This window comes from Biomphalaria glabrata, chromosome 3 (genome assembly GCF_947242115.1).
Source record: "Biomphalaria glabrata chromosome 3, xgBioGlab47.1, whole genome shotgun sequence".
Taxonomy (NCBI): domain Eukaryota; kingdom Metazoa; phylum Mollusca; class Gastropoda; family Planorbidae; genus Biomphalaria; species Biomphalaria glabrata.
Genome location: NC_074713.1, coordinates 45,474,613 through 45,502,130, shown reverse-complemented (window position 1 = coordinate 45,502,130; position 27,518 = coordinate 45,474,613). Strand labels below are relative to the sequence as shown.

Below are 27,518 nucleotides of genomic sequence, written 5' to 3'. Positions count from 1 at the left end.
AGTTTCTGTGCTCTCACTTTAAGTTGGATCAGGATATGAATTCAAGACCTCCAGATTTGCAACATGTAACCTTTACCTCTCAATCACTTGTTGAATTTGAATTTTTGGTTACATAGGTCTGTGCTTTATACAAGCAAGAAAAATAATTGTAAAGTTTGTACTGTAAGCTGAACTGAATATAACAGTACAATTTAGTGATTCTACTTGAATCTTTACACAATCGGACAAGATGTTTTCTATTTTAAAACATTCTATTATTAACCTGTGACCATATTGACTGGTCAACTCAACTTTACCTTGCACATTTCCACCAACAAAATGTGTTGTTTGTTTTTTAATGTTTAATAATTATTTTGAGGTAGACATGTGAGCAAGCCTATTGATACTAATTCATTTTATTTACTTCCAAAATCATATTTTTAAAAATGTTTATCAGTTTATTAGTTCAAAATTTCATTATCAATGCCGAAAAGCTTTTATCCACAAATGCTTCATTAAAAAAAAACAACATTTTTTAAAGAGACACTATATAGAGTCTATATATAGTTGGCCCATGGTGGTTCGATGATGACACTAGGGCCTGTTTGGATTGTCTATTGAAAAAGTCCATAGTTAAACCGACACTTAACTTATTTTGTAACTAGCACATTATCATAGGAGCCATTACAATCATGTTAATTTGATCCATCACACTGTCACAAGGCCATGCATGGCTGCCTGGTCATGTAGCTTGCATTCTAAACCCTCATCACGATGGTCCGCGCTCCCACCTTCCATAAGCCCCTGCCATCCTTTCGGGAGTTTAGTGCTAGAACATAATCTTCATTTCTAAAGGAACATCTGATACTTACAAGTATGTTTGCTTGAAAATATTTAAACCTAGATAAGCCACAAAAAGAAACCCAACTAGACTTTTTTTTTTTCACCTAATTTTCACCATTTTCTCATTGGAAAGTTGATACTGGTGTATAAATGTAATTAGAAAAAAAAGATGCTCCTGGACATTTGTATAGGTGGGGGGCTTATGTGGAAGAAACCAAGATGTTCATGGGTCAGATGAACTAGTTTTGTGACCAATTGTTCACGAAGCTGCTATGTGACTAGCACAATGACCAACCAAAACACTTAACTTTATCCAAAACATACCTAATTTCTAATACAATCTCAAACTTAATACTTCTGTTTTGCAGCCAAGCCAATAACTACACTGCCATAACATAATTCTACTATACTCTGAAACCTCATTTAGCATTTTAAATATTACAGATATAATTTACCTTTCATTTCAATGTCACCTTTTTTTTTTTTTAAAGTTTGAAAAAAAGTCAAATGTATATTACATATGCCAAAATAAATTATTATTTTTTTTTTTACAATTCATTCCAACACATTCACTCATACAGGATGAGATTCTTTGTTAGTCTGGTACCCTCAACAAAATCTGGCCAACTTGTTATCACAGGCACTAAAGTGAGTCCTTGTATCATGGTCTGTTTATGAGCCAGTCAACAAGGAGGCTAAAAACACCCGCAGGACTCTGGAGAACTTGTCGATGACCTGAAAGTTCAAATTTCCAATCGTGTCCCTAACGGAGTGCCAGGCAGTTGGGAACGGTGTGGAGATCAAATGTAGAACTGGAACACCTGGAAATAAGCATAACAAATATGTTAGCGCACAAAACAGGTGAAGTAGGGGAGATAACTTAAAGCAACCGTGAAGTTAATTACTTCAGTTATGTCCCTTGCATGATGTCACAGTTCACAATTAGTTGTGAAGTGAGGAAAATTACTTCCGTTGTATTCATATTCTTGTTCGGGCCTCTTGATAGAGTATGCAGCTTTGAAGGACATGGTCGGCACTCTCTGGTGACGCTCCACAAGGGCAAATCTCACTAGTCCCTATTTTTAGCTTCCGAACATAGACCTGTTCTTAAACTGTTGTGTCCGATTCTGGGGTGAAAAATTATATATTGGTCGTTTCGGGACAGCTTGTAATAGGCATCACTTTTCTTAAAATTTAGGCGAGAGCTGGTTCTCTTTTATTCTACTCTCTAATCTTCATTTCTTCCGGGTAGAGAAGAATTTTCAAAAATTTTCATTTGTTTGTTCATTCTCTCATCTTTGGCCAGTATCTCTGCTTTTCTATTGCCTTCTATTTAAATGTGTGCTGGAATCCACCGAAGAGCAGTTTCCTGCTGTTGTTGTTGAGGTTTACAGGAACTGTCCTGAGTTATTTTATATAGGAAGTATCAGAGTTTATCATGTTTTAAAGGACATCAGTCAGGGAAACGATTTGGCTGTTTGGTTTACTTGGATAGTTTACTAGTTTGGTAGCTGTTACTTCAAGTGCTCGTCTTTCTGCTCTCCGAGAGATCGCCAGTTGCAATGGACTTTTCTAGTCTTTCTCCATTGGGCCACAGAGGCGTAGCTAGGGTGGAGGGGCCCCCGCAAATTCCTAGCTACGCCACTGTTGGGCCGTTCAATTAGTATGCCCGCTCCTCCGTTTGCGTTGGTATCTTGAGTTGATCCGTTTGTGTTGGTATCTTGAGTTGATCCGTTTGTGTTGGAATATTGAGTTGATCTGTTTGTGTTGGAATATTGAGTTGATCTGTTTGCGTTGGTATCTTGAGTTGATCCGTTTGTGTTGGAATATTGAGTTGATCTGTTTGTGTTGGTATCTTGAGTTGATCCGTTTGTGTTGGAATATTGAGTTGATCTGTTTGTGTTGGTATCTTGAGTTGATCTGTTTGCGTTGGTATCTTGAGTTGATCCGTTTGTGTTGGAATATTGAGTTGATCTGTTTGTGTTGGTATCTTGAGTTGATCTGTTTGCGTTGGTATCTTGAGTTGATCCGTTTGTGTTGGAATATTGAGTTGATCTGTTTGTGTTGGTATCTTGAGTTGATCTGTTTGTGTTAGAATCTTGAGTTGATCCGTTTGTGTTGGTATCTTGAGTTGATCCGTTTGTGTTGGTATCTTGAGTTGATCCGTTTGTGTTGGAATATTGAGTTGATCTGTTTGTGTTGGTATCTTGAGTTGATCTGTTTGTGTTAGAATCTTGAGTTGATCCGTTTGTGTTGGTATCTTGAGTTGATCCGTTTGTGTTGGTATCTTGAGTTGATCCGTTTGTGTTAGAATCTTGAGTTGATCCGTTTGTGTTGGTATCTTGAGTTGATCTGTTTGTGTTAGAATCTTGAGTTGATCCGTTTGTGTTGGTATCTTGAGTTGATCCGTTTATGTTGGAATCTTGAGTTGATCCTTTTGTGTTGGAATCTTGAGTTGATCCGTTTGTGTTGGTATCTTGAGTTGATCCGTTTATGTTGGAATCTTGAGTTGATCCTTTTGTGTTGGAATCTTGAGTTGATCCGTTTGTGTTGGAATCTTGAGTTGATCCGTTTGTATTGGAATCTTGAGTTGATCCGTTTATGTTGGAATCTTGAGTTGATCCGTTTATGTTGGAATCTTGAGTTGATCCGTTTGTGTTGGAATCTTGAGTTGATCCGTTTATGTTGGAATCTTGAGTTGATCCTTTTGTGTTGGAATCTTGAGTTGATCCGTTTGTGTTGGAATCTTGAGTTGATCCGTTTGTATTGGAATCTTGAGTTGATCCGTTTGTGTTGGAATATTGAGATGATTTGTTTGTGTTGGAATATTGAGATGATCCGTTTGTGCTGAAATCTTGAGTTGATCCGTTTGTATTGGAATCTTGAGTTGATCCGTTTGTGTTGGAATATTGAGATGATTTGTTTGTGCTGAAATCTTGAGTTGATCCGTTTGTGTTGGAATCTTGAGATGATCCGTTTGTGTTGGAATATTGAGATGATTTGTTTGTGTTGGAATATTGAGATGATCCGTTTGTGTTGGAATATTGAGTTGATCCGTTTGTGTTGGAATATTGAGTTGATCCGTTTGTGTTGGAATCTTGAGTTGATCAGTTTGTGTTGGAATCTTGAGTTGATCAGTTTGTGTTGGAATCTTGAGTTGATCCGTTAGTGTTGGAATTTTGAGTTGATCCGTTTGTTGACCAAACAACCGAAATAAGTATATCTACTATACGCCTATCTTTATTATCTTTCCTAGGTCACTATACAGTTTCGTTATACACTGCGAACGTAAGTACCAAATTTTCTTGCAATCAGAATTCAGTTACACTTGGCAGTCGAAGCAGAGAACATTGTAATAACTTGTAACATAATTATCCATGCTCTACTTTCTATATTTCCCGTTTATAATTATTGTAAATGAAATACAAGACATGACGAACTGAGACGTTTGACCTTGACACTTTCAGAAATGTTTTTCTCTTGGAGCGAGATTGGTTTTCTAGGAAACATGAGAGAGAACTCTATTTATCTGCCATTAAAATGTTGAAATCCGAGAAAACTGGTAGTGTAGATATGAACATGAAATGTCAGCAACATTTCCTGGACATTTTCCCCCTTGTCTCTTAACAAATAATATACACTAAATTATAGACACTATTTCTGGTGTACAAAATATGAATGGCAATGTCTTCAATTCCGGAGATTAAGGATGAGTGCTGTGTTTTACATGACTACACAAACCCAGTTGCGACCTGCATATTTTTTTTTCACCCCCATTGCAGACAAGCTCGTTGTCCGCCAGGATCTGTTTAACTTTAATTTCCGTCTTTTGCGCCTATTTTCGGTAAGTCATTTTTTTAGGCCTCGAATGCGTGTCCCTCGGTCTTAGTGAAAACTCTCTCTTTCAGAGGCCAACTGCTGCCAGCTACTGTCCTCTATGCCGGGGAGAGCAAAATGGCGCCTGAGTTGATCTTTATAGCGCTTCCGGTGGGCACCTGTGTTACGCAGCCTTTGAATTTTTCCAGCTCGCTACAAAGATCGACATTGGCATACAGTCGTCCATCATGCTGGATAAGTGTTCGACCCAGCTGTCGAATGGTAAGCAGGACATAGCTATTTCTACGTTACTTTTGCCAGTGCGTGCCAACTATGAAGCGAAGGCCCCTTTGATAGAAGGTGTTTATAACATATTTTAAAATATGATCATTTTGGTGCCTTTTTCTGCACTATAAAATCATATATCTAAACTCTTTCGCTTGGGGCAGAACAAAATTTGTATTGTTTAATTGGCAACAGTGATCATTCAATCTAGCGTCCTTGACATTGTTTAGTTTGTCCATTTTTTTCCCCGAAAATCTCTCCAAATCTTTTTATTTATTTTTATTTTTCTTACTTTTTTCTTTAAGTGACCATTATACCGCCACCACATTTCTCTATGTTCGTGTATTTTATTGCCTCAGTAAGATAAATTAGTCTCGAAAATAAACAAAACGACAACCAAAAACTAAAAAAAAAAGACATTACTTTACTACCAAGATTTCCGAATGGCATTTTGAATAAACAATAACATAATAATAAATTATAACAAATAAATAAATAATAATAAATGAAAAATGGCGAAATCTTTTTAAAGATGGTTACCTGCGTGTGTCCTAAGTCTACGTTCATCTATTTAATAGCTAGGCCAATCTGGCCTGACTTATGGTGTGTTCATATATAGCTAATGTCTGCCCCTGCACCTGGCCAACATGCTGGACAGGGAGGAAATCATTGTCTACTACCTTTAGATTACAGCCGAAATATGGCTTTAATTTTGTTATGATTAGTAGGCACTCCTCTAGCAGCGCACCGTGCAGGTGCCACTCGTTATCGACCGTACACATTTTCTCGTCTGCTTAGCAAAGACCCGAATGCTCCTATATCACGTGACCTTCGATAAATGACTCTAATGCGACACATTTCTATAACTTTTTTTTTTATTATAACCTACACAGTTTTATTGTAGGACCTAATAACCACTGGGCTGTAATACTTCTTCAAAACTTTTAGACACTCGAGATGAATTCTTTAAAACTGACCAAAGTGTTCGTTAAATGTTCTACTGACCTTTATGTATGAATGGTGTGTGGTCATCTTCCACATTTTGACTGGCACCTCGTGTACTGAACATGACAGATTGGTAGGTCGCTGCTGGCAGTAAACTCATTCGTTTTAAACATTGCTCTGAGGATAAACATTGAATAAACTATAACTATTTGACCTAAAGTCTTTAAACAGGCATAGGATAGCTGCCTGGCCGTGCGGTATGCGCTCTGGACTGTCGTTCGGTCGTCTTTATGGTCCCGGGTTCATACCCTGCGGGAGATTTGGACTAGGACAGGGGTTCTCAACCTGTGGGTCGCGACCCCCCATGGGGTCGATTGACCATTTGCTAAGGGTCACTTAAGACCATCGAAACTATGGATTATTATTGCCTAGTCTTCTATTGGTGTATGTGTGGGGGTGGTCGCGGCAGAGTGGGGGATTGTAAAAAAGGGGTCGCCGAGCTTTAAAGGTTGAGAACCGCTGGACTAGAAAGTAGTTTATCATGAACTCCGAAGAAACATCCGAAACATGTAAAATAAACATCTACAGACATTGTGGTGTCTTGGGGTTTTGTAGAAGTTTTATTTTCACTTCTTATGAAACAATGAGAAATATAAAGCAGAAGAATGGAAGCTAATCTGTTTCTATGGACGAGAGTGTCCTGTGGTCAGCACAACTATCAGCCGCATTTACTTTTCCCGACTTTGTTAGGTATACATTTAAGTTGGCTGGACCGAGACCTATCGTTACAGAAGGCCTGGACACTGACCTGCAACGTGACAACCTGTGGGCAGTTTAGACTAATAGCTCGTTGCCACGTTGTACAGACCTGTGACGTGGCAACGAGCTATTGGTCTAAACTGCCCATAGGTTGTAACGTCATAGGTCAGTGTTCAGGTCTTCTATAACGATTGGTCTCGACCTTTAACCTGGGTTCAAACTCATAACCACTTCACAAACGAAACGCTTTACCATACGGCTACCACATCCCTTGGTTGCCTGGCTCTAGACTAAAGGGTCGCGGGTTCGTATCCTACCCGCCCCAGTGGCGTAGCTAGGGTGGGGGGAGGATGGGGGAGAATTTGAAAATGCCCGGGGACCCAAATTAGTGATTTTTACATTAGAAATTAATAATTATTTAAAAAGAAGGCCCCCCCCCCCAAAAAAAAAAGGTCAAGCCCCCCGGACCCCCAAACGATGGAAAATTCCTAGCTACCCTCCTGACCCGCCCACTCCCCGACGTAGGTTAGAGCTAGAATGTTATAATCTTCATTTCTGGAAGAACATCCGAAACATGTGAAAGAAACAAAGCAAAGGCGCCATGCCTTGACAATATTAGGAACACTATAGCAAACTAAGTAGTTTCATTTTATTCATTCTAGAGTCTAGATCAGGGGTTCTCAACCTGGGGGTCGCGACCCCCTTGGGGGTCGATTGACCATTTGCCAGGAGTCGCTTAAGACCGTCGTAAATATGGATTGTTATTGCCTACTCTTCTATTGCTGTATGTGTGTGTCGGGGGGGGGTGTTCCGCGGCTGAGTTTGGGGGGGGGGGTTGTAAAAAGGGGTCACTGAGCTTAAAAGGTTGAGAACCGCTGGTCTAGAGCTATGTCTTGAACTCGTAAGTTGTGTAGGCTGCAAGCTAACTACAGGCGATGTAGAGATTCATTTTAAAGCGACTGCTTTTTTTTATTTTAAAAAAATCAGAATTTAAAAAATCATTAAATTTTTAAAAAGTCTTTTAACATCTAAGATCCAGTTCCTGAGCATCTGTCTCCGTGGGCGACCACTGATAGACACACTATGTCACGTAATAAGCCATGATAAAAGTTTGATTCAATGCTGAACTAAAATGGACAGGATCGTATAACAACAACACACCCACAAGGTTTTCTAATGTGAAAGGAAACCAACACAGCGCATTGGATACACACAACATTAGCCGCGTTTCGACACCATTGACAGATTGGACGTATCCAGTAACATTAGAACACTTTTTAACATTGACAGATTAGGTGTGGGCCTATCCTGTAACTTTAGAACACTTGGTAACATGAAATCCCAGGATGAAGTGCAGAGACAGAAACACTGAATAGACTTGTTATTGTAAACTCTAAAAGGAAACGGTAATAGAATATAGACTATCAAGTTTGATATTGGTATTAGCTAAATTAAAGATATGTTTCGTAAAACAAACAAAAGTGGGCGGTGAGTTAATTAAAAAAAAAAACTTCAATAGAATCCTGTTCGTCGCGCTATTTCTTTCACGTTGAGAATAACAACAGCTCAGCTAAAAATACCATAATGACAACAGATACAACTGCACTGGATAGTTCGTTTATTCCGTTCCACCGTCAAAATACGCAATGAATTAAAAACCTTCATGTATCTTTATTTAAATCAGCAAATCAGTTCAATTCATAGACGATTCATGGACGATTCATGATCACCAGACTAGAAAAATAACATTTCGATATTTCACCAAAAGAAAGAAACAATGGTCTTCTAGCATTTGTAGTCTAACAAGTAGATCTAAACATTAGTCTTCTAGCATTTGTAGTCTAACAAGTAGATCTAAACAATAGTCTTCTAGCATTTGTAGTCTAACAAGTAGATCTAAACAATAGTCTTCTAGCATTTGTAGTCTAACAAGTAGATCTAAACAATAGTCTTCTAGCATTTGTAGTCTAACAAGTAGATCTAAACAATAGTCTTCTAGCATTTGTAGTCTAACAAGTAGATCTAAACAATAGTCTTCTAGCATTTGTAGTCTAACAAGTAGATCTAAACAATAGTCTTCTAGCATTTGTAGTCTAACAAGTAGATCTAAACAATAGTCTTCTAGCATTTGTAGTCTAACAAGTAGATCTAAACAATAGTCTTCTAGCATTTGTAGTCTAACAAGTAGATCTAAACAATAGTCTTCTAGCATTTGTAGTCTAACAAGTAGATCTAAACAATAGTCTTCTAGCATTTGTAGTCTAACAAGTAGATCTAAACAATAGTCTTCTAGCATTTGTAGTCTAACAAGTAGATCTAAACAATAGTCTTCTAGCATTTGTAGTCTAACAAGTAGATCTAAACAATAGTCTTCTAGCATTTGTAGTCTAACAAGTAGATCTAAACAATAGTCTTCTAGCATTTGTAGTCTAACAAGTAGATCTAAACAATAGTCTTCTAGCATTTGTAGTCTAACAAGTAGATCTAAACAATAGTCTTCTAGCATTTGTAGTCTAACAAGTAGATCTAAACAATAGTCTTCTAGCATTTGTAGTCTAACAAGTAGATCTAAACATTCGCGAATAAACCTTGAATCGTAGTAGAGACTTAGGACTAGGCTAGTAGACATAGAGAGCCAGAGAGTTCTGCTATATTTGTTTCGCAATTTTCTCTAAAAAAATACTTCTTTGAGTCCCTTGCGAGGCCTGCACCAATCGGAGACCCTAGGCGGCTGCCTAGTTTGCCTTAGGCCTAGGGCCGGCCCTGATAATAGATACTAGTGTTTATGGAGAATACCTGGGCTGTATGGTCTTCGCTATTTCTTTTACAGTCAGGAGGGCAAGGGACGAAGGTGTAAGACATTTTGATTATTAAATTATCCGAACCCACAATGTTCTCGAGAAGTCTTTTTCTCTCATTCCTAATTATTATTATTCCTTATTAAGTCTTTCCATTGGTCAAGGTCTAACGGGATTCTGGCGGTTGCTCTGATCTTGAACTGTACTTCATCTAAGCTGTCTTGGATGACGCTGCTATCATGTCAAGTCATGAATAATAATTGTGTTCGATTACTTTGGACTTTGGTCAGAAGATGAAAAAAGAAAACTTTAAGTAGACCCGTTTTGTAGACAACGGCTTTGTTCACAGCAATGATAGTTACAAAATATATAGGTCAAGAAGAGAAAATTACTGCACTCTTACTGAATCTTCGGACATTGTTTTATTACAAAACTTATATTAATTCACTCAGTCTGTCTGGTACACATTTTGAACACGTTTTTTCTCCTACTTCCCATTCTCGGATCAAGATGAAACGTAATAGAATTAGACATTGTTCCTAAGAAAACAAGAATCAATAAAGATAGTGGTAATTAATTAATTTTGTCTGCTATCGAGCAGGGAAACAAATCTTACAGTATTGAGATATGTGGCTGTACATATGAAGTTCTTCCCCTTTGATAATATTTTTTAAAGCATATATCAAATCACTGTCTGTCTGTCTGGTAAAAAGTTTGTATACGCTATTTCTCCCAAACCCATTCTCAGACCAAGTGGAAGTTTTGCACACTAATTTCTTTTACTTGACAACATAAGAATCATAAAAAAACAACAAGTAGTTAATTAACTATAGGTAATTAATTATTTTGTTTGGTATCGAACAAAGGAAAAAATTGTACTTGAATGATGTGGTGGTCTAAGTTGAATTAAAGTTTGATTTAAATTTTGAAACTAAGAATAGATAATTATAAAACATTTCATAAGCAAGTGGTTAGCGTGTTTGCTTGAGGAGGGCAGAGCCCTCGAGTTCGAAAGCATGAAATTACGCTAAACAAAAGATATATAAAGAAAAAGGTACTTCCGGCTCAATTGACTGATTCGAGTTTTAAAGAAACGAAACGCGTCCGCGCAATATTGACCATTGATTCAACTACGCATAATATAAGCTTTTTTTTTAATATGAATTTTTTATTTTCTCAAATATTTTTTTTTTTGGTCCGACTAGTTGAAGTATGAATAAAGAATTGAAAGATATTGCGAAATAAATGCTGTGCGTATCAGCTAAAAATGACTAACGTAACTCAAGCATGTTACACTATTGATGTAGTCACCGTGAAAGAGAAGGTTGACATATCATGTGGGGCGCCCTAAAGGTCCAACAGAACATGCGATGGTGGTGGTAGTGACTGTAGATATATCCTACGTAAGATATATTGCCACGTTGTACAGATGGCCTCTGAAAGAGCTAGTTGGAGAGCTCCCAATAAGGTCTCGGGGCCCAAAGAGAACCCTTGCCGAAAACAGGCGCAACAGGTGAAAAGAAATCTTAAACACTCACACACCCATCCCGCGGGTGAACAACGGCATTGTCTGAATCTGCGCTCAATGGACTCAACGCTTTTAGTAGTGCCACGGTCTGCGTGCTTTTTCAGTTCACGGACCAAAGGTTTGGAACTCACTCCCCATTGATCTCAGACAGACAACATGCTACACCACTTTTAAGAAGAACATTAAGACCTATCTGTTTAAAACTTTTTTAGATTAACTGTCATCTTAGCTCTCTTGTTTTTGTTTGTAATGTTGTTACAGCGCCTTGAGCCTACATTTTGTTTGTTAACAGCGCTTTATAAATAAAATTATTATTATTATTATGGCAAAATACGAAGGTTACAACTGGGTTTGCGTAGTTCTGTGAAACACTGCACCCATTCTTAATCTTCGTACTCAATGACATTGCCATATTACTGATGACACTAAACGGGGTTTGGGTGAATAGAGAATTCGATGATGGTTAAAAGAAATAACCCTTTACACACAGCGGTTCTCAACCTTTTAAGCTTGGCGACCCCTTTTTACAATATACCACTCTGCCGCGACCCCCCCCTCCCAATAGACACACACAGCAATAGAAGAATAGACAATTACAATCCTTATTTTTGATGGACTTAGGCGAGCCCCAAGGGGGTCGCGATCCACAGGTTGAGAACCCCTGCTTTAGGTTATGATGAATGACTTGTGGGGGGGGGGGGAGTCCGGTACCTACCTATAGTGACCATTCTGTAGTACAGGGACGAAGTATTGCTGTAGTAGTTAACGAAGCGCGTGTCTGTTGTACCAATCAGGTCAAGCAGTATGAAGAATTTCTGTGGAATAGACGATAGCGTAACAATTATTGGTTAGACTGTCATCACTTCAGAACCACGTGATATAAATAATTGACTAGCCTGCTGTCATCCCTACATCGTGATGAACGATCTCATCATTTTATCCATCGCTCTATCAACAAACTCAACATACACCACGTGATCATGTCCGGCTCTAGACTCGTGATGGCCGCGAGGAGATCAATAATCGATGACCCCGTTAATGAAGGCCAGCAATTTCTATAAGTTATCATTTTCTATTCAATCTATAGGCCTGTTGGCTTGCTGGTTTCTGGATTCAGCAGCCCCACACAGCCGAATCAAGTTTCTGAAGGCCAAATATCTGGCCAAGTTCCCTGTCTACCAAAACAAAAGAAAGAAAAAGGTCATTGCACTCTTGACATGGACGCATGTTTAAATGGTAGGCTCAAAAATATGCTTTGTCATCTATGAACACATCTGCTTTTCTTTTTTTTTAAAGTTTGCGAAACATTATCAGTTCAATATTAAATGTCTGAATATTAAAAAGAATTGTTTTTTCCATAATGTAAATTTTGAGGGACGTTGAATGGACTCCATTTTACAATAGAAAATTACTTTTAATGCGTGTGACTATATTAATGTTTAACGAAATCGGTAACTAAGCAAACTCGTATCGAAAACGAGGCTGGGTTTGAGCGAATGCAAAAATGCATTAAAAAAAAACACAGAATAGGCCTAGTAACGTGACCTCCGTGACCTATATCGAAGATGCCGCTAGGAATCACAAGCCAGTTACGTCATTCGGCTTGTAAAGCTTTGGACGTTCTTTCAGAAATGGTGATTATTACGTCCTACCCCAATGATGATTACGTCCTGCATGTGTGTGTAGGGGGGGGGGTGAGGGCATGGATACTTTGGGCCTCTTCTCTTCTATAACAAGACTGCTTCTAATACAGTTGGTGGGGGCCTCTTCTCTTCTATAACAAGACTGCTTCTAATACAGTTGGTGGGGGCCTCTTCTCTTCTATAACAAGACTGCTTCTAACACAGTTGGTGTGGGGGCCTCTTCTCTTCTACAACAAGACTGCTTCTAACACAGTTGATGGGAGGCCTCTTCTTTTCTATAACAAGACTGCTTCTAATACGTTTGGTTGGGGGGGGGGGGGCTCGAGCAGGACTAAAAAACTTGTGAAATTCGAATGAGATCTCAAACATTGTAGAACTCTATGAAGTTTACTACTCTAACTCTGACTCTACTATGACTCTATGTTTACTAGTCCCACTCTCTCTCTCTCTCTCTCTGCTAAAACAATATATTTGCTTGTCTAACTCTGTTTCTGTTACGGAAATTGCGACACCGGTATATGAGTTTCAGTTATTTGTCGATCTACATATAGACGGGAGCTTGCCCTGAATATGGCAAAATATGTAGGTCACAACTGGGGCTCCGTAGCCACGGGAAATACTGCATTTCTCATTAATCTTCGGACTCGAAGACAAGTCTTATTATTATTATTATTATTATAGACGGGAAGGTTTTTAATTAATTGCGTAATTTCTTTTCATTTTTTTTTTTTTAATTTTATTTGGGGACACCAAATTCACTTCTCCTAAGGCCTCAAATTATCCAAGGCCGGACCTGTACGACGCGACTGGTTGCAAGCACCGTGCCTGTATTTCCTAGCTGTGCGTAGCATGAGATAAATGTGAAATTCAATTCAATATAAATAGGATAGTTTTTAGCAACAGTCTGGACCCGAGTTCAAACCCTTCCTCGTCACGATCTCCTTGCGCCTTACAAACTTTGGCCACGATATTCTAATGCAGCGTTTCCCACACTGTGTGCTAGTGAGGCCTGAATAGCTTTTATACGAACTACTGGAATAATGATATAGTAAGCCACAACGTGAATGAATGTCTAAAGAAAATAAGCGAAGTGGTCCGCTAAATATTCAGAATGCGCGAAGTGTTCCGTTATAGAAAAAAGGTTTGAGAAACACTGTTCTAATGTTACTTAACAAAACAAAAGCTTCGGAAATGTCTCTGCAATCAATCAATTAGCTAGTATAGCTCTTATAATTGAGCCTTACAAATGTCATATCGGCTGAAAGTACATTGTTGTTATCGAATAGTAAACATTTACATCGTCATTGATTCGACTTTCCCTGGTGAGTGGTGTTTTTTTTTTGTCTGCCTCTATTAGATATTCATTGAAGGGAGATAAATCAGCAAATAAACGAGAGTTACAGGGGCAATCATTCCCATGCGTCTGATCACTTTCAATAATAAAAAAACAATTAATAATATTAATATAAAAATTATCCAATCAACGAAAATATTGTATTTTATTTTCATTGGAGTAGCACAGTGAAATACATGATCCCCTATTTCTAATGGTGAATTATAAAACTTTATTAGACACTTTACTTGACAATTATAACAGAAATTAATTATATGTATGGTACTACTTCCGCTTGGTAATAACATATACTCTAAATATATTGGAAGGTACGTAGGCGATGGTAACGCATGGAAATACCTAAATTTTTGGCTCTAATAGTTTGTCTTCACTTTCAAGGAGTGTAATTATATTTGTCTGCAGGAGGGAGGTCTTCCTGTTTTGAGTGTGTAAACAAGAAAAACATAAAAAATATTTATATAAAAAAAAAAAAAAAAGTTTAAATTACGTCGAGCAATAGTATCAATTAGTTTTGGATCAGTCATGTGATTATACTTACAACTGACGTAGATATAATAAATCTGTGCGATTAGAAATATTTGTACAAGGCTTATATCAACTCAGGAAAAAAGTTTGAACATATTTTTTTTGTCTCCATTTTCCATTCTCGGAACAAGTTCAACACAATTATTCATTGAACCTGACAATACAGGAATCAATCAAAAGAATTAACCAGTTCGTTAATTCATTGTTGGTGATTAGTTATTTTGTCTGATACTAATGAAAGATGTGGATGTATATATGGATTTAATCCATTTTTTACGTTTTGACACTTTTTTTCTCCCACTCTCTATTCTCGGATCAAGTTGAAATTTTGCATAATTATTCATTGTCGATGACAATACACGAGTCAATCCAAAAAGTAACCAATTAGTTAATCATTTAGTAGCCTACAAATTAATTTTTTAAATATATATATATATAACATAATTCACGCCATTACTTCAATAAGGCAAGGCTTGACTCTTTCTAAACCGGACAAAGTCAGAGTGGAGACAATCGTGGCTGGAAAAAAAGTAGGAACTGTAGAGTTTCAAGATTCAAGAATGAATGAAAAAAAAGAGATTGTCACATTTTCAGCTTTTTTGTTGTTGTTGTTTTCGTTAATTCTATTTATTTATTTTTGCCCTTTTATGAAAATGACACTCATAAATAAATGACCAAAAAACATAAATCTGTTAATGGTGCATCTTTGTTATCCAGACAAAACAAATGGAAATGTTCGTCATTCGAATTAGTTAAAATTAAAAGTTCATAAAGTTAAAACGGCCTATAGATCTAGAGATTCTGGACTGTATCTTTTTCTATTTTTTTTTAATTATTAAAAGAAATAATAATAAAGGCTGTTATGGATTCTTCGTTTATTTTCAATCATCGACCACATAGAAGTCATAAATATTCCTCGTGTAGATCTTATATTGTAAACACTCGCTCACACATCAGCATCAAATACCCACCCACTCAGTGTAACAGTGAGGCTGGGGGGCGAGAGTTCCAAACTAATGATTGTGATAAGGAAGCTCTCTCAGCTTGTCACGGGGAGATAGCAACACGGGCTCTACTGACAGCGGGGAAAAAAAAAAGCACGGAACCGTTAGCCTCCGACCCAGGGAATCAATAAGTTGCACAGAGATGGGAGATTCCCAAAAACATTATCATTAGAGCGAGAGTGCCGTGGAGAGAGCGGAAATAACGCTATAAATAGAAGCTATAATTAGAAAGCATACACAGAAAAAAGCTTTAAAAAAAATAATATTGTAATAGAAAGCCCTGCAATACAAGGATCTTGTCACTAGAAGAATTTTTGTTTTCTACTCTCCAACCTAGCCCCATTTGGCAATAGGATTATAGAAAAAAATATCTTTACACATAGACATAAATAAATATAGACTGGCCGTTAAAGAGTTTTATGAAACAAAAATTTGTGACTTGCGATCATAGATATAAATAAATATAGACTGGCCGAAGGAAGTAACTTCATGTAACTTGAAAACGTGTCCATCTATTGTATTCGGATTTCCAAATTATGAAAAATTGCATAATCTTCATTCTTAGAGATTAAACAAAACACTAGTAAAATATTGTAATACTTATATAGGTTATGGCTGAAATTGATATGAATACTTAACTTTAATACTGCTCATAAATGCTGTATAATAAAGTACACAAAATTGCAAGTCACAAATTTTCGTTTCATAAAACTCTTTTATCGGCCAGTCTATATTTATTTATGTCTATGCTTGCAATTTTGTGTACTTTTGTATACAGCATTAATGAGCAGTATAAAAGTTAAGTATTCATATCTATTTCAGCCGTAACCTATATATGTATTACAATATTCCTCAGCGTGAAGATCATGCAATTCTTCATAATTCGGAAATCCGAATACAATAGATATACATGTTTTCAAGTTACATGAAGTTACTTCCTTTTTCCAGTCTATATTTATTTATGTCTATACACCACCCTCCTCTCAATATCTTTGTCTTTATTTAATATCTCTATTATTTTAAGAATTCTCAGACGCGGGGTTTTATTGACATCTCTGAGCATTTTCTGTGAAATAAAAATCGTTATAATTTTTTACTGTAAGAAATATATTTACTTTTATAAGTAAACGCATGAGCAGGGACGATTTGAAAAGCCCTAAACCATTTGAGATATGGTGCCCTTTAAAAGTCTAAATAGTATATGTCCGTGTTTAATATTTCTTGGGGGCCCTAAGCTATAGCTTGTGTTGCCTTTGCCTCTATAGGTAAATCCGGCCCTGTGCTTGAAAAATGAGTAACATAAATGAACAAGAAAATGAATTACAGAAAATTATATCTATAGATTTAAAGCAATTTATCCTTGCTTTGAAATAAATTAAATTAGTTAAAAATTCAAATACGTTCATAATTCGAAAAATAAAAGGTCATAAAAGTTGTCTATTGCATGTATAAACAATTTTAACGGTTCGGTTTAAGCTTCAGAATTTTTTTTTTAAATCGTGTTCAGCGAAGCCAATGCAGATTGATGTTTTCGCATTTATTATATATTATATAGGCCAGTTATTTATTGAAAATTGTGCCTGCATAGACTCTCATATTATATTATAATATTGTATTAGGTCAACTTTGTATAATATTAAATAAGGTCAATATATATTGCATTATATTATGTTAGATCTTTGTTATGTTATATTATAGACTACCATGTTGTAGGCCTACTACATTATTTTTTTTTTCACTTGGTTGATTTTAACTTCTCAACAAAAGAGACAGACACTACAAAACATTTCGTAGACTAAGAGCCACTGTTTCTGTGTACAAATGGCCTCCAACACCCAATCTCGGATCATGCTGAAATATCGCACATTTATATCTTTTACCAGACAACACACGTATCAATACAAAACAAACAAAAACAAAATAGTTTATTAACTACTGGTAATTAATTATATTGTTTGGTATCTCGAACAAGGGAAATAAATTGTACTTGACTGATGTGGTGGTATAAGCTGAATTAGTCCCCTTTATAGGTCGCCGCTTTAAAGTAAGTTCAAACTAAACAATAGATACAGTCTTCTTTTTTTCATACACACCTCACTGGCAGAGTGGTTAGGATGTCGGCTTGAGTCATAAGTTCAAATTCAGGTCGGTCGCCTTTTTTTTTTAAATTAATGTTTTTAAAAAAAGATAACGGTAAAAAAAAATTCATCCAGATATCCCCCCCCCCTCCCCCCCATTTTCACAACTGGTCTGATACGTGATAGGATCGTAGCGTATTGAGAAAGCTAAAAGCATGAATATATAGCGCAAAACAATAACAATTGGTAAAAATATCTCTAATCGCACAGATTTATTGTTGTTGGTCTAGATCTATTACAAATCGGAGTACATTTCTGATCCAAACTAATTGATACAATTACACAATTAAGCATTGGCGATTTTCACTCAGTGTCATGAATGTAGTTTCCATTATTCTTCCGCGCCACATTTCCATATGGTGTTTATCTGCTCCTGATTCTATTTATATATTACTTCGCCACACCCACCCACATACGTCTTTCAATACTATTGACACTGAAGAGTCGAACTCGTGACTTATACTCACGGTAAGTACATTCTTGATGTAGAAATATCTGCTCACAGTCAAACTTTAACGATCACTTTAAAAAATTCATTCGCCGAACCCCACTTATTATTTTTTTTTTACAAAGCTAATATCAACTCTGTCTGTCTGTCTGTCTGTCTGTCTGTCTGTCTGGTACAAAGTTTGTACACGTTAGTTCCCCCACTTCCCGTTCTCAGATCAAGTTGAAACTTTGCACAATTAATTATTGTCCCTAACACAACAGGAATCAATTAAAATGACCATTTAATTTATTATTCCCAAACATTCACTCACTCCATAACGCTATTGTTTTGTTGACCCCCTTCAGAGATAGATACTCCGCTGCTTGAGTTAACTCAGTTTTTCTGTCTCGATAATTTTTCATCTAAACATCTTTGTCATCATCGTGTTTGGCTTCATTCGCCTTTTATCTTTTTATTTTTTGTTTAAAAAGGCTAATTAAAAAGATTTATATTTCTCGTGCCCGAGATTGGGTTTGTCACTGAACTATTAATACGAGAGAAACGAATGTGTGTGTGGGTGTTAGAGGGAGAGATTAATGATATTTATATATGTGTGTGTGTGTTTTAATCTAAGACTGAGTGGGCGTAGACCTAATCTGCTTACATTATCAAACATGTTATTAGGGATCATACACGTTAGACGTCCATACATACATTTAATTAGAAATACAGTAAAAAAAAAAAAAAGGTTGGGTCATCTCTAATATGGATGTCACCAGATAAAACTACAAGCTAGTATGTTCTCGATATAAAGTGCATCGATCTATTTTTATCTAGTCGGACGGAAGGGGAAGGAAACAGGAGAGGTCAACCCTTAGTGGATGGATATGAACTTTTAGTGGATGGATATGAACTTTTAGTGGATGGGTATGAACTTTTAGTGGATGGGTGGATGTGTATGAACTTTTAGTGGATGTGTATGAACTTTTAGTGGATGGGTATGAACTTTTAGTGGATGGGTATGAACTTTTAGTGGATGGATATGAACTTTTAGTGGATGGGTATGAACTTTTAGTGGATGGGTATGAACTTTTAGTGGATGGGTATAAACTTTTAGTGGATGGATATGAATTTTAAGTGGATGGGTATGAATTTTAAGTGGATGGATTTGAACTCTAAGTGGGTGGATATGAACTTTTAGTGGATGGATATGAACTCTTAATGTATGAATAATGTTAATAAAACAATTTCGAGATCACGACCCCCCCCCCCCCCCAACTAATAAAACATTTAAAATATTTAAAAAAAAACAAAGCTTCTCTAAGGGGAAACACCACAAAGTCACTGACATATATTTCAATAAGTTCCCTCTTGTCTATATACAACAATTAATTACTGTGAATTGATTAATTAATTAGTTCATTTTTAAATTGATTCATGTATTGTCTTCAACTATGAATAATTGTGCAAACTTTTAACTTGATCCGAGAATGGGAAGTGGGAGAAATAAAACGTGTAAAAGATTCCACCCAGACAGACAGACGGAGTTCATATAGGTTGTGTAAAAATGCAGGGACATCACTACCGAAACTCTTTTAAAACCTGATGCAGGGACATCACTTCCAAAACTCTTTTAAAACCTGATGCAGGGACATCACTTCCAAAACTCTTTTAAAACCTGATGCAGGGACATCACTACCGAAACTCTTTTAAAACCTGATGCAGGGACATCACTACCGAAACTCTTTTAAAACCTGATGCAGGGACATCACTACCGAAACTCTTTTAAAACCTGATGCAGGGACATCACTACCGAAACTCTTTTAAAACCTGATGCAGGGACATCACTACCGAAACTCTTTTAAAACCTGATGCAGGGACATCACTACCGAAACTCTTTTAAAACCTGATGCAGGGACATCACTACCGAAACTCTTTTAAAACCTGATGCAGGGACATCACTACCGAAACTCTTTTAAAACCTGATGCAGGGACATCACTACCGAAACTCTTTTAAAACCTGATGCAGGGACATCACTACCGAAACTCTTTTAAAACCTGATGCAGGGACATCACTACCGAAACTCTTTTAAAACCTGATGCAGGGACATCACTACCGAAACTCTTTTAAAACCTGATGCCTCAAACTGCGATTTGCTCCCTTGTAACTTTGCATTTTCATTTTCTTCAAATAAATATTTTGTTTCGTTTCATTAGATGATAAACAGATCGATTAAACTTTCATACACACGCAGATATCCGCACATAGAAACTTCATCTTCACTTTAAGAGCCACCTAGTGGTAAATCATAAACAACGAAACATATATAATCTCGACAACAGGACACGTTTTTATTGCCAATTTTAATATGCTGTCTAAATCGATAGTGCAAAAGCACAATTGCCACTGAAGTATGCTTACGAATCTTGGACGCTAACTGCAGAACTAGAGAGAAGGATCCTAGCAATGGAATCGCGATGCTATAGAAGGATCCTATGTAACATAAAAAAAAAGAGATTTGAAACAGGATCACAACGGCTAACAGAACCCCTTGATGACCTGCTGACCACTGTAAAAAATCAAACTAGAACTGTATGGCCACATCACAAGTTCCTCAGGGCTCGTAAAGACATTCCTTCAGGGGACAGTACCAGGAAAAAGAGGAAGAGGCAGACAGATAAAGCGACAGAAAGACACCATCAAAGAATGGACAGGCTTGTCATTAAAAGACATTCTACTCAAGGCAAAGACAGAGAAAAATGAAGGAAGTCGTTGACAGATCATGTGTGGTGCCCCAACGGTTCAACGGACTTAGGGAAAAGAGAATGTGAATTTTCAGTTTTAAGAGTCTAAAGACAATATAGGTTTCGTGTTACCGATCCGCACATAAAAAATGAAGAAGACATACATTCGTTGAATTCATATAATTTTTGTTTATAACTTCCGGGGAAATACTAAAAGAGTGTGGCTAACATGTCAACATCGCTGTCTAGTAGCATAAAGCAGCTATTGCATTAAGTTTATTTTTAGTTTTCTGCAAGCGCCTACAGAGCAAGATCATGGTCGACGGGTTCTTGAACAAACATGCTTTCTTGGAACAAAAGCGGAAAAGTTAAATCCATAAAAAGAGCGAGGTTGACTGTTGCTAGTTGATTGTTGCTAAATCTAGTATGAGATAGATAATAAAGTCTTTGAAAGAACGGGGAAAGTCAGTTGTAGTGAGGAGCTGGAACGAAGGCAGTCAACTTGTTGAATTGTATTGTACAGTGTGTATATTTTGTTAAAGTGTTTTCTAGTTTCACATTTAAAGCTTTGTATTTATTTTTGAATGATCTTTCGTTATGTGAATTAATTTTAGCACTGCAGAATGAAATTGTTACAGCTCTTCTGTTTGTAGCTTTTATTTTTAGCGTCCTTGACATTGTATAGTTTATCCAGAAACTCTACAATTGAAAAAGTGTATGCCATATAAGGACATCTTAAAGACAGCCTGCACACATTAAACCACTGTTACATCAGATCTGAACGAAGTGGTCGTCTCCTTTTCATTAGGGCTAAGACAGAACATTTTTAAAACTTCTTTATCCCACTTTCAGTCAGTGTGTTACATGGTCATCTGTCATCACCGAGAAGTACATAGAAGTCTAATACATAAGTTGGGAGTGTGTAGCAATTATACATAAAACACTGAACCATAATCTTCAAATACAAAAACAAAATCTAATAAAATACTCAGAAAGACACAAAGATAAAGGCACATTCCTTGTTCCATATGCTAGGACAAATTTGTACAAATGCTTCTTCTTCCCTAGTGCTATTTAGAGCATGGAATGGGTTGCCTGAGCCAACCTGGAAAACCAGTGACTTCGCGGAATTCAGGTCATTGCTTAACATGCATGACTAAATGCATGACGCGTATGACGTAATCATCTTCTTTTTTGAAGTAACGTCTGTATTTTATAAGATAAGGTGGTCAAAGTAGTCAAACTGAATTTCCATTCGATTGGATCAATAAAAATTATCTTATCTATCTAAAAACAAGAAGAATATTTCAAAGATCGCTATCTTCAGCTAAATATCTCGAGCGTAGGTGATGATCTTCGTATCAACTTGGCTTTATTATCGCTAGCTAGTTGCCCAGTTGTTTATAAATGTATATATTTTGTAGTTGCGCCACTCTCCTAGAATGAACTTCTAATACTTCCAACATCTTGATATTATCGTGTGCTAAAAGCAAAAGATTTAGACATTCTACAAAGCTAATAAGTGCTCACAAAATACCACACATTCAGAATACATAGCTTAATAAAAAACAACAAAAGAGCTAGCTTTTTATAAATCTAATTATCCGCCATAGATAAATATCTCCCATAGTCCATTATCAACTTCCGCAATTCTCACACTTCCTGTAACTGAATATAACCATAAAACCTCTGAGTCTCATTGTATAAGGAAGCCAGAGTTACCGACCCCAGTTCCGAAACTCTGTAGATCAGTAACAACACAGTTTTGATGAATTATTGATTTCTGACGATTGATAGTCGCTACGTAAACCAATAATTATTTATGTTCGTGCAGAACGAATTCACTCTGCTGGGGCCGCATAACACGGGGATTCCAGTACAGACATAATTCAATGAAATACTAGGGCTTGGGCTTGGGCAAGTTATTAACTCAATGTATTCATACTTTTTTATGTCAATATTTATCCTGCTTTCCTAAATCACCCCCTGTCTCTTTCACACACCATTAGGTTCTTTTTCTCTCTCTATTTTGCATTGTCTCTTTCTTCTTTTTCTCCATTTTTTCTTTTTACAAATGTTATATTAACTCACTTTTAACTCACTTTGTATGTCTGTCTGTCTGGTAAAAAAGCTGTACACGTTATTTCTCCCACACCTATTCTCGGATCAAGTTGAAACTTTGTACAATCATTCATTGGCACGGGGAAGACGTGAATCAATTATAAAATAACCAATAAGTAAAAAATATTAATTGTAATTAATAATTTTGTTTGATACCAACAAGGGGAATTTATCCTCCTTCAGCTTTCACAGATACGGCTAAACATGTCGTGTTTCGTCTTCTTAGATAATTGAACAGGTTATTTCTCCCACAGACATTCTTGGTACAAATTGAAACTTTTAGCAATTAATTAGTTGTACCTAACAAAATATGAATCAATTTTTAAAAACATAACCAATTATTTAATAAATCATTGCTAATTAATTATTATGTGTGAGAACGAATAAGGGAAATAACGTCTATATTATTAATTGATATAGTTGCGGAGTTCTTTCCCTTAGATTAGCTTTGTTTTTTTAAAATGATTTTTAAAAAAATATTTTGCTTGTTTCTATTTTTCTTCACATTGTCACCTCTACCCCTCTCTCACATAATGTCTCTTTCTCCCCCACTCTTTCAATGTCTCCTCTACACCTCTCTCACATAATGTCTCTTTCTCCCCCACTCTTTCACTGTCTCCTCTACCCCTCTCTCACATAATGTCTCTTTCTCCCCCACTCTTTCAATGTCTCCTCTACACCTCTCTCACATAATGTCTCTTTCTCCCCCACTCTTTCAATGTCTCCTCTACACCTCTCTCACATAATGTCTCTTTCTCCCCCACTCTTTCAATGTCTCCTCTACACCTCTCTCACATAATGTCTCTTTCTCCCCCACTCTTTCAATGTCACCTCTACCCCTCTCTCACATAATGTCTCTTTCTCCCTCACTCTTTCAATGTCTCCTCTACACCTCTCTCACATAATGTCTCTTTCTCCCCCACTCTTTCAATGTCACCTCTACCCCTCTCTCACATAATGTCTCTTTCTCCCCCACTCTTTCAATGTCTCCTCTACACCTCTCTCACATAATGTCTCTTTCTCCCCCACTCTTTCACTGTCTCCTCTACACCTCTCTCACGTGATGTCTCTTTCTCCCTCACTCTTTCACTGTCTCCTCTACACCTCTCTCACATAATGTCTCTTTCTCCTTCACTCTTTCACTGTCTCCTCTACAGCTCTCTCACATAATGTCTCTTTCTCCCTCTCTCTATCAAACTTTGCCTCCTCTTATTCAGTTCTAGTAGATCTAGATCTCTTGGGAAACTCATTCGCCCAGCTTAAGGACTGCCAAACCGAGAATGTAACAAGTATTATACAAATATATAAATAGTGTTTTAAAAAATCAATTCCTACACAAGCTGATGGTGGTCTATCATTTCTCATTCTATTTATTTCTTGTAATGTTTCATTATTGCAAGGCGTCTTTCCAGTCAGCTTTGCACAGTCAAGTTCTTCTAGTAACCGTCCAGCTTATGAGTTTATAAAGCCACGTGGACCAGAAATAGCAAGATATATATGTTGTCATAGATCTAGATTCTAGACTACATTGGAAAATAGGCCTACTTAAAGAAACCAGTGGCGTAGCTGGGGGGGGGGGCGGAAGGGGAGGAATTGGAACATACCTCCAGAACCCACTTGAGGGGCGTCCTCAAATAAGCGTTCGAAAGTATTTTTTTTTACATTGGATATTGCGCAAAATGGAGGGTCCCACAAAGAGGTCAAGCCTCCCCCCCGGGCCCTCAAATGATGGCAGATTCCTAGCAACGCCACTGAAAGAAACGACGTTTATTTGTAGAGAATACGTGGAAACTAGAGTCATCTTTGATCAACACTTTCTGTTCATAAGCCGCCTTAATGAACGTAGACACGGAACCAAACCTTCATGTTGTTGGTAGCTGAGTGGAGATGTTGTTGAACAGTCTGTTTACTTGAAAGGTTATTAAATTACAGTCGCGAGTTCTTAAATGTCCAAACTAACAAGACAACAAATTGTATAAAATAAGCTAATCCAGCCTTTTAGAACAGAAAACTTCATTACAGAAAAAACTACAAATGGTCTTCTTGTCGTCCGTTATTCATTAACCTATTTCCGTTCTCACTTTTTAATGTACTGTCGCGTCACTAAGGAAATACCCAAATAAACCCAACTTCTACTTCTTACTATTGAGTCATTACAAAGTATACATAAGACGGTGCGCAAAAAATGTTCATGCATGTCTACTTGTTCAGCTCTTCCCGCTGAAGCTATGTGACGTAATGCGTCAAAAAAACTTTTTTTTTCTTTGACGGTCATTTGGAACAATTTCATTGGTAAAAAAAAAGTAAATGAAATTTAATTTTAAGATTGTTAAATAATTTCGGAATAAATTTATAACGACCAAAACCAGAGTGTAGTTTTCACAGTGTGACTTTTCAAACCAGAAGTTTCACCAAGTCTCACAAAACATAAAGTGTCAAATTCATAGAAATATCTTTAAAGTCGTTTTCAAAAAAGTTTTCCTTTTTTTCCTCCCAACCACGAAGAGAGAAAAGCAAATATAGTCTGTCTATATTTTATATGTATTGTCTGCAAGCGGTTGAAAAATGTCCGCAAAAAGTTAATGGTGTCCGCAGGCGGGGTAAAAGACAGACTTGAATTATAATTTTTAATAAGAGAGAGAATCCGATCCGGCATATAGCCTACAGTTATATGGAGATGGGTATTTAGCTATTTTTCCTAGATCGAATTTCACAGAACAACTGTCGTTCAAATCATTTCAAGGTTGTAGTCAAGGAAAAAAAAGGTAACTATCTCCATCTCCGATGTCTAAGGCGGATCTTTAAAATAAGGTTGCAATATAAAATTACCAATTAGGAAATGCAGCGAAGAACAGGGAGTCAGGACATCCGCGCTTTTATCAGCAGCAGACGCCTAAGCTGACTTGGTCACGTTCGTAGAATGCCACAATAAGGCTCTTCAAAATCGACACTAACAGCTGGGAAAAAGTGGCACTGGATAGATCCACATGTGGAGAGCGCATAAAGGAAGGGTCCCGGATTGCAGATGCCATACACAACAGTAGTAGAAAGAAGAGTGAAAATGCAACAGCCCCTGGTCATTACAGATGCCCAATTTGCGATCGCATATGTGTATCAAGGATTGGCCTCTTTAGTCACACGAGAAGTTGCAAAGGGAAAAGATTGTCTATCGAGACGTAAAGTGTTATGGTGTTAGAGAGTTCATTCACTGGAGGATGAAAGAAAACCCAAGGAGTTCTGTTTCGAGGCTATGGTACGGACATCGCTGTTAACAAGCAACAATAAACAATGACGCAATATTCCGAACAGAAACCTAACACTCACACGCTCTCTCATTCATTCTGTTCTTCCGCAGTTTTTTTTTCTCTCTCTTTCTCTACACTTAAAGTCATTCTTCTCACACTTCAATCTGCTTCACATTGATACAAAATCTTCACATTTTATAATAAATCCTCACATTTCATACTAAATCTTCACATTGACACTAAATCTTCAATTTTTTTTTCCAAGAATTCTATCAAAACAGTAGATCTAAAAGAAAAATATTTGGGGATTTGTTACGATAGATTTTCTATTCTAAGCAATGCCAAGGACGCTATGTTAAAAAAAATCTCTTCTGTCAACTAAATAACAAACAGAAGTTTGCGCTAAAAGTGAATGAGCTGGGTAGTTTGATTTTACACTGCTTCAAGATGGAGTCAAGATTCTCGTTCACGTTCTAAATAATACATCAACACTTCCTATTTCCTCTACACCGGATACACCAAATAGTTAGCTAGTTTAAATTATCCGCCATAAATGAAAATCCCCTATATTTAAAAGATTATCTATGTCAGTTTTTTGTATTTATTGCTTCTAATATAATGCCGGAAAAAAAATCTCCATTGATTGGTGAAATCACCACTAAGAGTTGTGCACCTTGAACAACGAATACAACTGTATATACTGTAGCTTGATACTTACAATATTTTTCAAGCTGTTGACTGAAGGGTAGTTTCTGTCGGGTGTCCTCTCCCAGAGCTCTGCCAGGTGTCTGGACCCGTAGAGGGAGTCGTCGTCTGACCAACGGATGAACGCTTCCTCGCCGTCAAAGAATAACAACTGGAGTGTAAAATCCTGCAAATAAATCAGTTATGATGTACTGCATTGTATCTTTTAAGTAATATATACATTGCATTTTAGGTTTTAAATAATATATGTACTACATTGTATATTATAAGTAATATTATCAGAAAAGAACAAGGCAAAAGATTATTTTTAACTAGATCTACGTTATCGTTATTCCCTTGTACCAGTGGCGTTGCTGCGATAGGTGTCATTCGGTGCGATACGAACCCCTCGCACTCCCTACCAACGTCACTGCCTACACTTTGTATGAGCTATTTCCGTTTTTAAGTCTCGTGACCTACATTTTTCAAGCTATCTGGAAGCATATACATTAATTTTTATTTCTTAATTATTTTATTCTTTTGAACGGATAATTTTGTAATTTAAAAAAAAAAAAAAAAAAAAAAAACTCTGCTTTACTTCTTGACAAGAAAGTTTCGCTTCGCCTTCCTAATGACGCCCGGCTACATATAAGTATGATCAGAATACTGCAGCTCT

The 27,518-nt window shown here is 36.9% G+C and overlaps 1 protein-coding gene across 1 annotated transcript in view; it reads right to left on the bottom strand.

Moving 5' to 3' along the window:
* Positions 1 to 379: 379 nt before the first annotated feature.
* The window catches only part of LOC106075989 (glutaminyl-peptide cyclotransferase-like protein), a 76,768-nt gene continuing 49,629 nt past the window's right edge, over positions 380 to 27,518 (bottom strand). The window contains exons 5-8 of the mRNA XM_056022294.1: positions 26,877 to 27,029; positions 11,669 to 11,768; positions 5,929 to 6,045; positions 380 to 1,643 (exon numbers count right to left, since the gene is read on the bottom strand). Coding sequence (XP_055878269.1) covers positions 1,495 to 1,643; positions 5,929 to 6,045; positions 11,669 to 11,768; positions 26,877 to 27,029 — 519 coding nt within the window. The 3' untranslated portion in view covers positions 380 to 1,494. The remainder of the gene's footprint in view (positions 1,644 to 5,928; positions 6,046 to 11,668; positions 11,769 to 26,876; positions 27,030 to 27,518) is intronic.